The following is a 17,057-nucleotide window of genomic DNA, read 5'->3' as shown; positions in this document are numbered from 1 at the left end:
GGGGCGGTGTTGGCCATAGTGCCGTCCGACCCTCCGGATCTCTCTGCTCCTGCCTGGGCTGTGACCAGCCGGGTGTAGGGGTTGGGTGCAGGAATAAGTGCTGCTCTTCACAGGGAGCCTCTCAGCCGAGAACAAAAAAATAATAAAAAAAAGAGGGAGACTTAGAACGGATCCGAAGAGGCAGTGCTCTACCCCTGAGGTGACCAGGCTACAGGCCCCGCTCTGCAGGTCCTGGCGTCACCTCTTTGCAGGGGCTGCCACCGTGGGTCACAAGGAGGTCCACCAGGAGCAGGGCTCCTTTATGCTCAGAGATGTACAGCCGCAACTCAAAGCAGTGGTCTTTGGCCTGAAAAACTTAAAAATTAACTCACAGGCCCGCCCAGGGGTGCCTGGCCCTGAGTGAGACCTCTGTGGGGTGCCAGCCCTTCTGCTGTCTGTGGGAGAGCCCGAGCAAGAGGCTTGGCCTAGACCCCCTCGCTGAGATCAGCCGTGATGAGCTCCACTGTGAGGTGCAAATACTCAATGCTATAGAAGACATCTGCACACTTAATTTTCTATGCCATAGTAATTTTTGTCAAGCCCTATCTAAAGATCAGTTCATGTGGAAAGCAATTATACCCTTGTGCACTCACTATCTTATATACTAATGTCTATACTCAACTGTTGCCATGTACTGTTCTAACTAGTTACGGTTGTAGTGTGGGTTTTCATTCGTTTCCCTGTACATCTGGTGGAGGTACAAACAGCTCATTGTATTTGCCATTGATTAGGAAGTGCGTTTCTACATACAGTATCTTTGCAGTTTTTACTTCTGCTGTGTCTTCTAGGTTTAGTAAGTTTAACAGTATTTTTTTCAGGAGAAAAATAAGCTTATTTTATTGGTAGCTTTACTCATGTTTCTGAATTACACCGCTTGGATATTTGTGTGTCTCAATGTGTGTAGAGAGCAATGAGGGGAAAGGGAGGAATGAGTTTCTTCATTCCAAACTATGTTTCAAACTAAGCTCTGCTTATATTAGTCATATGAAATTCAGATGTAAATATTGCAGGTGTCTAAAAATATGTTCATAAGTACTCTCTTGCTAAGCACCAAAATGCTGACATTTAAATATCCATAACTAAGCATCTGAGTTAATACTTTGCCAAGATGAATGAAGCCATTGTCAATTCTCAGAAATACGGTTGGTGGTTCTCTGCAGGCTCAGACATCTCTGCTTCAGTTTACAGTCCAGGTGAGTATTCCAGACAGTCTTTCAGAACAAAAATAACTGGAGAAGAAAGGTAGATTATAGATAGTAGAAACAGTTTTTTTACAGGTTCCACACTTAGTAATTTATTTAAGGCTGGGGAGAAATGGTGTTTTGTAACTTTGTTTGGCAATGTGTATTTAATCCACTGAGATATTTCCCTGATTTTATCAAATAGTCCCTGCTTTGACTCCCAGGCCATGGCTCTTCATGCCCACCAGTCCCTCTGCATCACTTTACCCCTCTATCCCCTTTCTCCCCACTCTATTTCTCCACCCTGAATCTCCTTCCTTCACCCATATCCTCCCAGGGCTCTGTTTAACATATTTCCTCCTTTCTTAATCCCTGTTCCCATGGCCATTTGCCCAGTTTCTGCACCCAGCTTTTTGGGTTTGATTTCCTCATTTTCATCTTTCACCTCATTCTGTTCCCTAGCACAGCTCTCCCTCAGCCACTTCCCCTTTTCTCTGCCTCATTAGTCCTCCTCCTCTTAGCACTGACCCCCAGGGCTTTTGACAGTAACCCTGACATTCCCCGCTTTCTCTTATATATACACATTCCCATTAAGGTTCTCTTGGTTCTAGTAAACCCCTGGTCAGGTAGCAAGCTGATGTGATGGAGTCTGGCACTGCAAAGTTGCTGTCCATGGAGCAAATGTTTTTGAACTCTCTGCCACGTTTTGAATGGTGTTGGCTTCTTTCCGAGTGGTATCCTGGAACATAGCATTTGAATTTTTTTGCCGTCTGTGGCAACAAGGACATAATACAATAGCTCTGCAATAATAACAAAAACCAAAATCCACATAATAGCTTGGTGATGTAGTCACATTTTGCAGGTGGCTTTTGCATTAACAAAGTCAACATCCATTCCCTTCAGGGCTAGCTGTTTTGCTAGATATTGTCAGTTGAATTGCCTCTTGGGTGGTGTCCAGCTGCCATATGAAATGCTTGTGCTGAAATACTTAACAAAGAGAATGGTGCAGGTTCTGTATTAAAACTCAGACTGCAAGGATGCTGTTGCTTTTAGTGAATGGATGGCAAAAAAAGGTGAATAACAAATTTTTCCTCTTGCAGTACCAGATCCTAATTTTTCCCACAAATCAAGCTTATCATAATTACTGAATACCAAGCAAAATGAAGTTTTATATTATTTACCTTGTTTGTCTTTGAAGGGGATGGGAATTCTGTATCATCCCATAGGAATGTGTCATTCCTGGCTACAATAGATGATTGTGTGAACAGTGACACAGGACTATAAAAGGTTTTCCTTCTGCAACAATACAAGACTGAGTTTTGTCTCCAGGTTTTTGATATGAGGGCAAAATTTATTCTGAGAAAAAGCCTGAAAATTTTAAAATTTAATCTCTGCAGACCTGTTAACTGGTCTCAGATACATAATAAGCACAAAGTTCTTTGCTAATACTGTCAGTATAGTGCCAGAAATGTAAGCATAAATAAAAACAGTTGATGAGAAATATAGAAAGTGGAACATGGAAAAAGTGGAAAAGTCTGAATGTGGAAACAATGGAATGCACTCACGTTAGTCTTGATTAACAAAAACAGTGCAAACAGGTGCCATAATAAACAGCAAAGTTATATAGGCAGCAGTTTGTTCAGTTATCTAGGATCATTTATATCCAATCATTTTAAAGTAAGAGAATAATTTGTTCAGCAATGTTCTCACTTAAGGAAGCTGAAATGGTGAAAACCTTAACTTTTCCATCCTAACTGTTTCTATAGCTAGCACTCTGGGACAACTATTGCTCTTTTCCAGAAGAAAATGTAAAACTTTAGAAATTTGATACTGGTAAAGATCTTAAAGATCTGGATGAAAAAGACAAATGTCTATATTGTAACTTACTGCAGAAAAGCAATGAACTGTTAAAAATCAGTAAGCACAAACTTACATACTTTGATCAAATGAAATGAAATTGAATTCTAAAGGTCTGTCCAAAAATACAGCCAAGAACTAGAATCACGTGTCTCAATGAACTTTATGCCAGATTTCTATTAATAGTGCAGAGCCCCATTTTACAATAATTCATTAAAAACACGGTGCATGCTTCAGCAGCAAAACGAAATTCGGCACAGACTGGGAGAAACACCGGAAGGGACTGTACAATTCGAGTTTGAAGAGAGAGCGTCTAAACCTGACAGGGGTTGCAAAGCCTTTGCCTGCCAACACTCCCGCGGCGCGCACACACAGCCAGCGCCACGCGGGGACAGCGCAGCTGGCGCTGGACTCGAACTCGCGGCCCTGGGCAGGCCACGCCCCCGCTCGACGCGACCCGCGCCTCACCGCTCATTGTCCCGTTTCAAAAGCACGCCCTGCCCGCCAGCCAATCAGCGTGCTCCCCGCGTCCGGAGGCTCTCGGGACTCCTTACGAAGCCGAAGCTGGGGCTCGGGCCTGACGCGGCTCTCGTGGGCATGCGCAATAGTGGGATGCAGTTGCAGGGCGCATGCGTAGTGGGAGGTGGTTAGCTTTGCCTCCGCCCTGCTGGCTGCGCATGCGCGCTGGGGGCCGGCGGGCGCGCGGGGTGCTGTGGGTGTCCGGCCCGAGGCGTCGCTCCCCTCAGGCGGCGGCGGCAGCGCGCGCGCGCGGGAGCTCGGCGGGCGGGCGGGCGGGCGGCGACAGCGGCTGGGGGAAGGGGCCGCCCGCGGGCCGCCCCCGGCATGGGGCGCTGCTGGGGCCGCCCCCCTCGCCGGGCCCGCCGCGCCCCCGGACGCTGCCTGCGGCGCCGCCCGCGGGGCCTGTAGGGGCGGCCGCGCCTCGCCGCGCCTCGCCGGGGAAGCGGCGGCATGAGGAGCCGCTGCGGCCGCCGGCAGTGAATGGGCGTCGCGGCGGAGCGGGAGGAGCCGGAGCCGGGGCTGGGGCCGCCGCCGCCGCGATGGCTCAGGAGAAAATGGAGCTGGACCTGGAGCTGCCGCCGGGGAGCGCCGCGGCGGCGAGCGACGGGGGCGGGCTGAGGCGGTCGAACAGCGCCCCCCTCATCCACGGGCTCAGGTGAGCGCCGCCCCGACGGCGCCGCGGGGTCCCGCGCTGGCCCGCGGAGCCTGCGAGGCCCCGCTGCGTGCGGCGGGGCCGGGCCGCGGGCTCTTACATGGCGGAGGCCGCCGAGACGCGTCGCGCGGTTCCCGGCGCGCTCGCGGGGTCCTGCGCGATCCTCCTGCGCCGCCGTGCGCGGCCCCTCGGGCGGCCCGGGAAGGCGCCTGCGGGGCTCCGTCAGGCGCAGCCGTGTGCTCGCTGAGGTAAAACGCGCATCCTCCGTGCCCTGGAGACTTGCAGCCTAGCATGATACTGTATTTTTTTTTTTTTTTAACGCACACCTGAAATAGTTATTCGCAAAACTTTTTTTTTTTTTCCTCCAGTGACAACTCACAGGTTTTTCAGCCTTATGTGTTGCGAACTCGCCGGAACAGTACAACAGTTATGAGCCGTCACAGTATGGTAAGGAATCTTAAGCATGTTTTTGCTTACACCTAACAAAAACTAATTGACTTGGAGAAATGAAGTTAAACTTGGTTTTTGTTTGCACTGAACATCCTAGCAAGCTTCCAGACTACAGAATGTCGTGTATTTTTTCCACCTGTAACCACAATTTGCATATAAAATAAGCTTGTGTATTAAATGTATATCCCCAAGAAGAGAAAAATGGCTGAAGCTACTTTAGAATCCTAGTATTAAGTACAATCTTAAACTTAATGTGCAACCTGAGCATGGGTTGGAAGAGAAAACTTCTGTCACAATTGAAAGTCTTGAATGGTTGCTTTAATTTTTAGTTAAAATGTAAAAGAGGGAGTCACAAATTTCTTTTAAACAGGTTTTTTGACAGACACGCTCTCTTTTTGCAAAAAGCTGAACGCTAGACATCAGAGCATCATATGATGAAGAGTAGTTTATATGCTGGGTGATACTCTTGCCCCTATTCTATAAGTCTGTTAGCATATAGTACTGCAGTTACTTAACTTCTTAGAGATGTTGCATTTCTCTTTTTCTCTCTTTCCTTATTGTCAGCTCAGAGACCTCTCTGCTCTTTCCCACTAATTTTTTTATTTCTCATCTAAGGATAGTGAAGATTAAGCTTTGCTTCTCAAAACCTGTAGAACATAAAGTCCTGGAAGACAGAGAAGCAACATGCATTCTATTTTATTCAGAAAAAGTGGAATAGAATTTTAGTTCTAAGTCTTTTGTTACAGTATTTCTTAAAAATAAGTTTCCAAAATTTTAGAACTCAAAGCAGTAGATGTTGCAATAGACAAATTACATTTTGAGTGGGGAGCATTAGCCCATTTGTATATGGCAGTAGCCAAAGTTCTAGAGGGATTAGATGCATAAAATACTAGGCTATTGCAAAAGTAAAGTTTTAGGGAATGCTTTTCAAGATGAAGCTGAGACACTGAGATCTTTCTTCTTTTCTATAAGCCAGCTGGTTGGATAAATTAATACTGGAGTCTGTCTTATTCTTGGCATTAGAGAGTTAAATTACATAACATTCTTAGTTTCATTCGTAATACCTCACTTTTCTTAATGGCATACATAGCTATTCTTGCATTTGAGGTACTAAGCAGTGTCTGCTTGTAAGTCTGAGATCTGTGCCGCTTGCTGAGTGATGGAACGAATTTGTAAGTAGTAGGACTAGTCTTTTCTCTTGCAGATCAGTGTTTTCTTGTTGCAACATTGATTCATCCACATGTAGTTGTACAGCTCAGTTTTATTACATTCTTGGTGAATTAAGACTGATAATAAATAGGATGTGTGCAAGCCATTGATTTATGTGATTTAAACATGGCAGCTGTCATTTTTTTCAGTTGCTGTCATCATCACCTATTCGTATTCCTAGTAGCAGACTTCATCAGATCAGAAGGGTGAGTATAGTTTTTAACTGTATATTTTAGTAACAGGATGATAAGTGCTTCAGTATTTACATAAATGCTTCTATAATGGGAATTCCTGTCATATTAATTCTTTTTCAGCTCTGTTTCCTTTAGTAGTTGAAAAACTCAGTTCCAGCATGGAAGTGTACTTGCAATGCTTGTCATTTTTAAGCTTCATTGCATTTTTAAAGTGTTCTTTTTTCTTAAAGAGAAATGATGAATGGGCTGGTATCAGTCTCTTCTTTCTGGAGTGCTCCTACTGTTCAAATTTCAATTCTAAAGGCAAATTGTTGAACCAGGGGTGTTACTCTAAGTACCTTTGAACCATATGTTGTGGAGAAACTTAAAACATCTATCTTCTGCAGGAGGAAGGAGTGGATTTAATGAACAGGGAAACAGCACATGAAAGGTGAGTGTTATTGAAACAAGATGATGAAGTAGCCAGAGTTATCCTCTTTGTAGCTACTGATGAGATCTTTTTTTTGTTTGTTTTCTAGGGAAGTGCAAACAGCAATGCAGATAAGCCAGTCATGGGAGGAAAGCTTGAGCCTGGTAATAGATGTTTCATTTTTAATTCCACTTCTACACTCAACTGATGAATTTAAGGGAAGGAGAGGAAGTAACTGTGGAAATAATTTAAGAAAGTCTTAAGGTCATCTGGTTTAGCTCTTTTGTGCATTTGGCCTAATAACTTTCCATCAGAAAGCTCTGGCTTGGATTCTATGGTAACATCCTGTGTCACTGTTAAGTTTGAAACTTTTGTATTTACAGAGCGACAATGACTTGGACAAGTCTGAGAAATCTTCCTCCCCAAAGAGAATAGACTTCATCCCTGTTTCGCCTGCACCTTCACCTACAAGAGGAATAGGAAAGGTAGGATAAATGAAATACCAAAAGGAGAACGCATTTTAGAATTTTAGATTAAGGTAAACTGTGAAGACAGGTGAAACTTGACAAATTGTTTGACATTATATTAAAAAAAAAACAAACTTAACAACTAGAAGTTCACGTTTTCTTGGCTTTTAACACTCAGTTGCTTTTTGCCTTAGAGCCTGCAGAGTTTAAGCACTGTGCTAGTTTTTCTGCCACATTCAGTGTTTGCTGCTTTTTGTGTGGTGTTTGGGAGGTTTAGGGTTCTGGTTCTAAAGTCACTATAGTAATCAGATAAGGACATGAATTGCGTAAGTTGAGGTGATGCTGTGGAAGAAGCATTAAGATCTGAATGTACCACATGTGGAGAGAAGAGAATAGGTAAAGATGAGAAGCTGCAGACCTGTATGATGACAATGTGTCCATTGGATATGGAAAGGAGGGCATAAAGTTGCCATAAAAAAAGACTCTGTTCAAATTTGGGCACATTGAATTTGCACTGGAGACTGGCAGATGCTGGAAAACAGAAAGTGGACTTCAGATAAAGATCTTCTGTTACTTTTTTCATTTACGACTGGAGAACTGAAATGTAGCGCAGAGAAACTGGCAACTGTGTTTGAAGACAGTCGTCTTGACCTTGTTTTCATGCTCTCTTGTGGTTCTCCTTTTGTAGTGCTACTATATCATTGCGTGGCTCTACCAGTATTTGTGTTGATGCATAGAGCAGCCACATGTTAGTGCTGGGTAAATCCGATCCTGGTGTAGTGCTGTAATGTTGGGAGCTGGCCCTGCGCCTTTAGAATTGCAACTGTAAAGCAGCAGTAGAAAACTTCATATAAATGTTTTTGTACTTAGCTATGAGCGTTCATGGGCTAAGCTCAAATTGGTTTCAGGAACACAGAGTTAAATATTCTGTTCTACTCTGGTAGATCGTGTTAAACTTTCGGATCAGACATATTCTGAGTAAACTTTGCTTCTTTGTTTAACAGGCATCTTGTAAAAAAAAAAAAAAAAAAAAAGTCCTGGGTACAGTACTGCTACTCTTAAATGTAACGGGAAGAACTGCAACAGCAGTTTTATTTAGAAAACGGTGTCTATTTCAACTTCTGTTTTCATGGGGTTTTGAATTTAAGGTTAGTGTGAGCAGTATTGCTTTAGCCAATGTATTTCTGTAAGTTCAGTTTTAATGCCTCTAAGATTGTGTTTGATCATCTCTGCCTTATTTTGTTACTAGGTTTTCTTTAATTGGGGATGTTTTGAAGGGGTGGGAAGGGAACACTAGAGTATTTAAAAGGGAATTCTGAAGCATCTTCATGTGACTCTTTCTGCAGCAATGTTTTTCACCATCATTGCAAATGTTTGTGAGTAGCAATGGTTTACCTCCAAGTCCTATTCCCAGTCCAACAAGGCGATTCTCTAGGTAAGTAACTTCTCAAAGTAACAGGAATTCATTGGCTTGAATTGCTGAATTCCCCTGATGTTCAGGCATTAAAAGAGATTTCACTTTATCAAAGTTGAAGTATTGCCACACGAAAATGCTCTGAAAGTTCAAACCTTACCAATGGTAACTTCCTGTGGATGTTCCTTAATAGTCTGTGTCAACTTTAAAATAGGCTTTTGGGAAATTCCTGGGTGTTTCAGGTATAACATGCTGACAAATTGCATGAAGTTTATTAATATTATATCAATATTATATCCAATTTAGAAATGGATTTAAGTGAGAATGTGATGTGCTGTGCAGAAGACTAGAAAGTCTACTACACATTTGTACAGCAGACAGTCTGCTCTCATAGGCAACACTTCCTTGTTTATCTACATATTCAGATTCGCTAACATTTCAGTTGTATCAGAATAGTTTTAAAGAGCATTTCATGTGATCGATTGTGTTGATTTGATATTAGGTATGATGTTCAAATTTGGAAGCTTTACAGACCTTAATATCTCTTTAGCAGGAGGAGTCAAAGTCCAATCAACTGTATCAGGCCCAGTGTTCTTGGCCCCATTAAAAGAAAAGGTATGTGTATTCACGTTATCAGATGTTTTAACATGGACATAGTTTTGCAGCTAAATGTTTTCTCTCTTCCTTGTTTTTGTATTGTCTCACAAATACAATGCACTTGCATCCATGATGAACTGGAATTCGCTGATCCAAACTTCCAGATATAAAGTAGCTAGTTTAAAATATAAGAATAAAAAACTTTAAAAGCAGCTACTGCTTAAGAGGCACACTTTAATCCATTTAAAATTAAATGTTTATGAATGTTTGTAAGCTGTGAAATTCTGAAGAGTATCACTGTACGGTGCACACCCTTCAGATCATTCTAGGAATGTTGCTTATCATGCAATGTCTTCTAAACTTAGTACCAAATGTTTGTTTTTACTCTGAAAGTTCAGAAGGTGAGTGTTTGAGAATTAGAGAAATGGAATAGATCAGTGTTCTTTCCTCTTGGAGGGGGAAAAGTGCATTCCTTCCTGGAAGCATTCAGTGTTAAGAATATTTAAAATACGTTCTAGAACAAGTCTTCATAATAGAATTGTAAGATATTTGCAAACATGCCTCTAACGATGCCTTTTTTTTTCCCCCCTACTCAAGCATTCTAGACTGGACCAAAAGCATGTTCTTTTATTTTACAAGATGTACATTTATGGTTTAGCCTTCGAGAAAAGTTACTGGGTGGTTTATTTTTTCTTAAGTCTGACTGCTTGTCTTGTTAAGTAACATTGTCCAATGTATATTGGATTGATAGGAAGAAAGACGGCTTTTTGGAGATGTCACTTCTATCTTGGCTGTTATTATTCTGTGAATTTTAGAGGCATTAGAAATTGGACAAAAGTGTATCAAACTCAATGATCAATAGGGAACAGATATTCATATTCTGACATTTTATTTAAAACGTTTTACAACAGACTTCATACAGGTTATATTAAAAACAGTACAGATAAAGGGCAGGCTTTCTTTATCCTATGCTTGTGCTCTTGTGGGACATCTTTTACAAAGTGGAGGTATGAGTTTGCCTTTTTTACTTGATGTACAAATTTTCAAAATGTTACCTAATTTTAAAACATCTAATCCATTTAAATGAACCTAACTTCATTTTCCAAACACACAACCCTGTTATTTCCTCAATTTTAGCAGCAACTTCATGGTTCATATTCTACGAATTTTACATGGTAACAAATTGAAATAATGTGGAGGGAAGAAAACATAATGTATTTAAGAGCATTTCATTGCTATGGAGAATTAATACTAGTAGAATGTGCAGTGCTTTGTAGCAGCGCAACTTTGTCTTTTGTGCAAGACTAAGTACTTCATATCTTTTTTTTTTTTTTCCCCCTCCCCATTGCGCCTGGTGGAAGCCATCATTCCTTCCCTTCAAAGAAGGGAATGTATCCTTGCATGCTACAGGAAATAAATTTGGGGAGGTCGTCAGTCTTGTATAAAACGAGTGGTAGCGTAATTCTCTTTCATAAAATGTTAATATATACTGTTTTACTATAATGCTTAACCTTCATCAGTTTTTAAACTGACACCACAACTGCTGCAAAGTATAGGTAAAAAGCCAGGAAAATTATTTCCATTTGATTAATTTTCAGTCTGACGACAAAAAAAAAGAAAATCCTCTCAGCTACAGTATATTTATGTTTTAATCTTATTCTTGGTGAGTTCATGATGTATTGTACAGAAGCTAATAAGAAGCTAGCTCATTTTCAGGGCAGGTTATACAAAACAGATTAGATGAATTCTCTCACTTTTAATGTCAGTAAATGATTACAGGTATAAAGAAAGTTTGATCCATGATGAATAAATACAAATGCATACACATGTTAAATCTTTATATTCAGCTTTTATGCAAAACTGTACGTGCACATGAGTATTTGCTGTATTCAGGGTGAAGTTGTGTACAAAGCTGATGTTTCTATTTTCAAATTAATCATCACTAAGAATTTTAATTTCCATGTTTTGTCTTATGTCATTTGTCTTAGCTCAGCTGCTGCTTAAATTTAAGTCACGGTAATTAGTTTGCTTTAGATCATATTGTCTGGTTGTACTCTAAGTAGCAAGTGCCTGTTTTTTTGACTGAGACTATTTTAGTCCCTCAGATACTGCTGAAGCAATAGTTAAATTAAGGATGGACTGGATGATGAAACAGCTAGCATCAAGTTAACATGCCTTACCCAAGTGCTCAGTTGGCTGAACCAGAGACCTTATAATATTACAAATGCAGCCTTGCTCTGTTATGGACAAACATCTCTCTTAAAGTAGACAAATATCAAATGGACATTCCAGAGACCAAGTGAATTTGACTATTTGCACTATTTTCCTTAGGTGAAATGGAAACTGAAAGTCAGCCAAAGAGACTTTTTCAAGGAACAACCAACATGCTTTCTCCAGATGTTACACATCTGACAGATCTCAGTTCATGGTAAAATATTTTATATGCCCTGCAATGCCAAAACAGAGAATGTAGATCTGTCACAAGCTTTCTTGTTTTTCCAGAAATAATTTTTGTGTATAGCTTGCATGTACACTTTACTAGGAACTACTGTTGTGATCATGTAGTGTAACAATGTTCCTGCTTGTTTGATCAGTTCCTCCTGAGCAGACTCTAGCCTAGATTTTGTGTCAGAACTTACATACTGAATAATTGGTTCATAAGCAAAGTTACTTTGCGTAAAAGATGCCTCATCATTTCAGTGTGTTGTAGGCAGTGGTCATATAGTATCTGTGGCACTTGCCTGAATATTTAGAAAATGTGTTATTCTGTGTGAATGGTTGATGCAGTCACATAGTTCTTGATACATTTAAGATTTTTAGTGTTATACACTGTCTCCTTGTTGTAAACCATAAAAAGCTGGCTTCTTTGTGTCAAAAGAAGTCAGATAAAGTATTCTAAAATATCAACACTGTATACCATAATTTCAGCTAACCTACAGAATTGGAACCCCCTAGAAATGTTTTTTCCATATTGCTTCCGGCTAAATTATGAAGTATCAATTTACATGTCCTCTGGAATGATATACAACAAGACTTCAAAATCCAACCAGAAGAATTCTTTGTATACAAAGGAAAAACACATTTCAGTATTTTGCTTTGAATAATGTAATATTAAAGAACAAGCTTGCCAATTAATGACATTTCTGCTGCATTGCTGAGTAGATTCTTGTTATTCCTTTCCTATAACCTTTTACGGTTCTGCTCTCATTAGTTATCACCTCTTTTCTATAACTGGTTAAAGTTAGAGTCTTAGTTTATTCTGCATGTTAAAAAAAAAAATCATTCTGCTCCTCATTCCCTTAAGGAGCATGAACGTATATATAACATGCTACAAAAAACAAGGAGTCTTCAGGGCTGCCAGTCTTGTAGTAAAGACTGAGTGGTAGTATATGTCTCCTACATCTCTTCTACAATGGAGAAAGTGCATTAACTTTATTAACTTTGTATACAAAGCCGTAGTGCCCATGTTACTAAATAACCATTTTTCTTTTTCCCCAGCCTGTCTTCAGATATTCTTGATGGGAGTAGCAGCAGTGTTGGCTCTTCCTCTGATTCACTGACTAAAGGCAGCATAACCACAGAGTCTCCAGTAACGTGCTCAAACTCATGCTCTTCATTCATCTTGATGGATGATCTCTCACCTAAGTGACTTAATCAGTTCTGAGTCAGTGTTTGGCTGTGCTGTTTCCTTACTGTACACTTGTACAGAGAAACGAACTCGGATCCTTGAACCATTAACACGAGGATTAATATTAAATGGAAAAATTATTGTAACTGTAATCCTTGGCAACTTTCCAGTGATTTTGGTTTATCCATTTAATGGACATGTTAGACCATATTAATGTCTGGTTTTGCGGATTTATTTTATAAGCAAGATGTCTGCTCAGATTATACTAACTTTTTTGCTTTCAAGAACTTGCATACACTTTTTGATTCCAAGATAGGTGTCTACCTATTAGTGTTGCAGTTTTTAGAAAAATACTTCTATCACTACTGTGGTCACTATGTCTAGGGAAATAATGTGGTTCAGAAGGATTTGAAAATATTAACTTATTCTCTGGCACTTCTACCATTAAGTAAAACTATTCTATTTGCTTTTCTTTTTCTTTTTTTTTTTCCCCCCTCCAATAACTAGCCTCAAATTCTCTTGCAGAAGGGAAAAAAATTGATTTTTTTTCCTTTTTTACCTAGTGCTACTAGTCATTTCTTTTAATAGAGAAGACCACTCTGGGTCTGGAAATCTCTCTATTGCATTTTAAAAAAAATAGTGACTGGTACTTCTGCCATCAGTTGAAGAAATAACAATACTCTATGAACGTGATTAAAATAGCTGCATAGTTCTCTCTCCAGACCCTTCATCCTACAGATTATATGGAATATGGTCAATTTTCAGAAGCATTTGGCCAAGGAAAATTAATCCATGCCTCAATCTAAGACATACAGTGCAAATAACTAAGTTATTGAAACTACTGTGTAGGAGAACATGTATGGCACCATCAATGTCTCCTGTGGCATTGAGGTCATAGGTATTTTTGTGCCTTAGGGGACATTGTTACAAAATTATGGAATGTAAACCTGCGGGGTGGGTGGGAAAAGTCCTTTGTGTACAGCTTGTTTATAGAGTGCTTACCAGAATCTGTCGTCAGTGCTGCTTTCCTTAGTGTTTCTCTCCAAGGTGTACGCTCCGTTGCGAGGTGCTGTGGGCGGCCCCCACCACGCTGTGAGACGGCAGCCTTATAATACCTTCCGAAGCTGCTGTGTACAGCGTTTATGCCTTTGTCATGAGCAGGGCGAGCAACTAAATGAACATTTGGTTTCTAAGGAAAGACTTTGAAGTTTGGATTGCATACTAGCTCTGCAAATTGTTTGGCTAAGGAGTTACATTTGAGCTATGAGTAGTCTTGATACAGTACCTTGGTCAGTCTAAGGTAAGACAATAGATATTTTACTTTTTAAAAAGACTTAATGGGGCAAAATAAATCCGTTTGTAATCTACTGTGTTATGCTATTTATTATTTATAACTATGTAAAAAGTCTGTGGTGATGAATTATAGTATTTTTTTATGATTGAATAAGTTTTTTATGTTCAGTAATTGCTGGCTGGTTTGTATTTAATACGCAACATTGTCTGCCAGAATCATAAGCTTCCATTTTTGAATGTTTGTAAGTAACATAAATGCTTTTGTTATCTAAAAGTACAACTTCTGATCCTTTTTGAAAGAAAATAGCACTGAATTTAAAGTAAGATTATGTGCTTTAAAAGTGAGCACAGTCTCTGGCAATACTGTCTGGCTAAAGAGGGGAGGGGGCGAACCGTAGGATTTTTTTCTGTTCTGAAAAAGCTGTTTAGTTTCCAGAAGACATGTACATACAATATCATTTTTTAAAGTGTTTCCATTACATTGTAAGAAGTACCATAATGGGCCAACAGTGGCACTTTCATGTGTATTATCATTTTCTTCTGTGGAGCATTGGTTCCACACCTCAAATAAATGTGCATATTGTAAAAATACTGTCCATTGGTGCCATTTTTAAATGAGCTCTACAATATTGAATGTTAATTTTATTTGTATATGCACAGTGCTATTTCTTGAATTTTTGATGTCTTAAATTGCTTAATTTTTTTATTCATGCTTGTATTTTCTCTGCCTCCTTGATGCTAAAAGAAGGCTGCTTTTACATTTGCAAAGTACTGATAAATGGTCTGTGATAAAATTCAACTTATTTGTGCCCCAGTTTCATTATACCATGCGTCTATTGGTACTGAGAGTTAGAAATCTGAACCGGGGTGGCAGAAGGGGCCAACCTATTGCATGCTTTCTTAAAACTGAGAAGAGCATAGTTCTTATTTTTGGCTGACTTACCTGTACAATTGATGTATTCCAGATTTGTTTGTCAGTGGAGAGTCTTATATAAGTGCTGGCCTTTGTAAACATTAGACTGTAAGCTTCATAAAGCAAACGCACAACTATCACTCTTGTTACAGCATTTTTTTAATGTTCTGACTAGTCTTCACACTTCAGAAGACATTGCTCTTTTATAAAAAAAATATATATATATATATATATATGTACACGCTGTGTCTGTTGTTTCAGAATGAATGTCCTTGTGTAATTGTAATAGGTCCCATTTAGGACTGAAATCTTTCACACAGCTGTAAGTCCACGTGTTCATTTTAAAACTGGACACACAAAGTTTTCTAATATTCTAACAGCTGGTGTTTGCACTTAACTGCGTGTGAGTTGCTGCCGCTTACAGAGGCGATCTTTATTGCAGTGTAAAGGTTAGTGCAGCACGCTCTGACTAAAACCAACTAAAAGTTGCGTCTTCTGGATTTATTAACTGCCCTTGCTGTAGTGAATTAGATACTGGTTTGGGGAAGAACACCAGCTGGTGCTGGTAGCCAGCTTTAATAGATAACCACAGACACTTTGAATGCAGTCTCTGGGGGCTTTCTGTTTGTTTTTAACTTCACCAGACTTATTTGTACTGAATTGCCATGATGGGTGTCTGAGAATTTCTCCTTCTCCCTCCCCCCCCCTTTTTTTTCTTTTTGGAAGTTAGGGGCTACTCAAAGCATATTTGCTGAGAATTGCTGAGAAACCCCAGAGATGGCTTACCATTGGTACAGCGACTATTGAGAAGAAAAAAATACTTGCAAATAACCAGTGTAATTCAAGCAGCATTTTACATAGACTATTTTTAGTACGTTAATTAGTACAGTATTACGTTGTCAGTCTTTGTATGGCTCATTGACTAGCGCTGCCTTTAGATTATTACTGGAAGCATAACGAACCCTCATTTAGCAAGCTTAAAATGCTGGCAGGATTTTATCGGTGGTTTAGAAAACCAAAAAAAAAAAGTGCACGTCAGCTGTAGAATTCTTCATGTTTTGATAATATCAAGTGTTCCGAATCAGGAAATGGATCCCAGTGTGCATGTTTCATTCTAATTCATTGAATTTCAAAATTGGGGATCATGGGCCCAAAAAAAGCCTCTATTTAAGAGGCTGTTTTTCTGACTGTGTGTGATTAAATATGTTCTCTTACAAAGAAAGTAATTAAACTGTCAGTGGGTGAGGAGGTAAATCTGAGTCCTGCAGACTTTCTTGGGAAGCTCAGTCTTGAAATGCACAAGGAGAAATAAAATGTGTATAGAAACAGTGAGGTGGAAATTTTTAAAATCATGATAAAAGTAAAGTACTCAACATCTCTAAATGCTAGAAACATTTTAAATGTAAAGCTTCAATCTGGCAGATTTATCTGGACAGAACTATGTTGCAGGCTGTATGCAGAAGTTGACTTGAACTTAGGCGGGTTTGGGACTCTCTTACTGTGTTTGTGTGCCAGAGTTGACTAGTCTTGGGAACTTTTCTAATTGTCCACGTTCTTATCTGTAGACCTTACTAATCTATTGTGTGATGACAAAGATGTGAATTTGTTTTTCCTGGAGCAATTTCATCTGCATATAATCTTCCTGGTAACTTCATAATAAAAAAGCTTTGCGTTAATTTTGGTTCAAATATTTCATGAAGTCATAGGACTGTTTCATTTGCTTTTTTGGAGCAAAGGCCAAGAAATATTTCTGCAGCTATACAAACTGCCTCTTGTATTCCAAGGCTATTATATAAATGGCAACAGTCCACAGTAAGTGCAGAGAGACTTGCCTACCATTCAATATTTTAGTCTCTCTCCAAATTACTTAAATAATCCTTAGCCAATCTGGTGATTGCTGTAAGGTGGGTCATTGAAGGTACCACATGACTCTGAGCAGCTGAAAGACCCAGTACCTAGCTCCTTTGAATACAAATTGGAATTTTAGCCTTGAATGTAGACTTCACTCCCCCAACTAACTTTCAACTCAAAAACGCATTTTTCGGCAGCTGAGAGAGCCTCAGGAGGGCATGGCCTATTCAGACTTCTAGAAAAAAGCTCGTTGGCAAGTCTAGGACTGTTTGCTCAATCCATCCCCAAAAGAAAAAGCCACATTTGCCAATCAAAAATGGGAGTCACAGTTGCCCAAGTTTCGGAGCCGTCTTTGGAGAGGGCAGGGAGCTGGCGGCTGGATTT

The 17,057-nt window shown here is 39.9% G+C and overlaps 1 protein-coding gene and 1 non-coding gene across 2 annotated transcripts; both read left to right on the top strand.

The window, feature by feature from the left end:
- The first annotated feature begins 3,951 nt into the window (after window positions 1–3,951).
- Window positions 3,952–14,708, top strand: PABIR2 (PABIR family member 2). Its single transcript, XM_067304032.1, has 10 exons — window positions 3,952–4,251; window positions 4,617–4,695; window positions 6,057–6,113; window positions 6,488–6,531; window positions 6,620–6,674; window positions 6,894–6,995; window positions 8,324–8,412; window positions 8,942–9,006; window positions 11,320–11,416; window positions 12,487–14,708. The coding sequence occupies exons 1-10, from the start codon at window positions 4,136–4,138 to the stop codon at window positions 12,635–12,637; spliced, it is 855 nt and encodes a 284-aa protein (XP_067160133.1). The 5' UTR covers window positions 3,952–4,135; the 3' UTR covers window positions 12,638–14,708.
- On the top strand, window positions 12,248–12,392 carry LOC136993318 (small nucleolar RNA U109). The gene has a single exon (XR_010885606.1). It is a non-coding gene; the product is annotated as a small nucleolar RNA U109 (small nucleolar RNA).
- Window positions 14,709–17,057: the final 2,349 nt, after the last annotated feature.

The sequence above is a fragment of the Apteryx mantelli genome, chromosome 13 (assembly GCF_036417845.1).
Source record: "Apteryx mantelli isolate bAptMan1 chromosome 13, bAptMan1.hap1, whole genome shotgun sequence".
In the NCBI taxonomy this organism is placed as follows: Eukaryota; Metazoa; Chordata; class Aves; order Apterygiformes; family Apterygidae; genus Apteryx; species Apteryx mantelli.
Note: the sequence above shows the minus strand (reverse complement) of the source record. Positions and strands in the feature narration are given on the sequence as shown.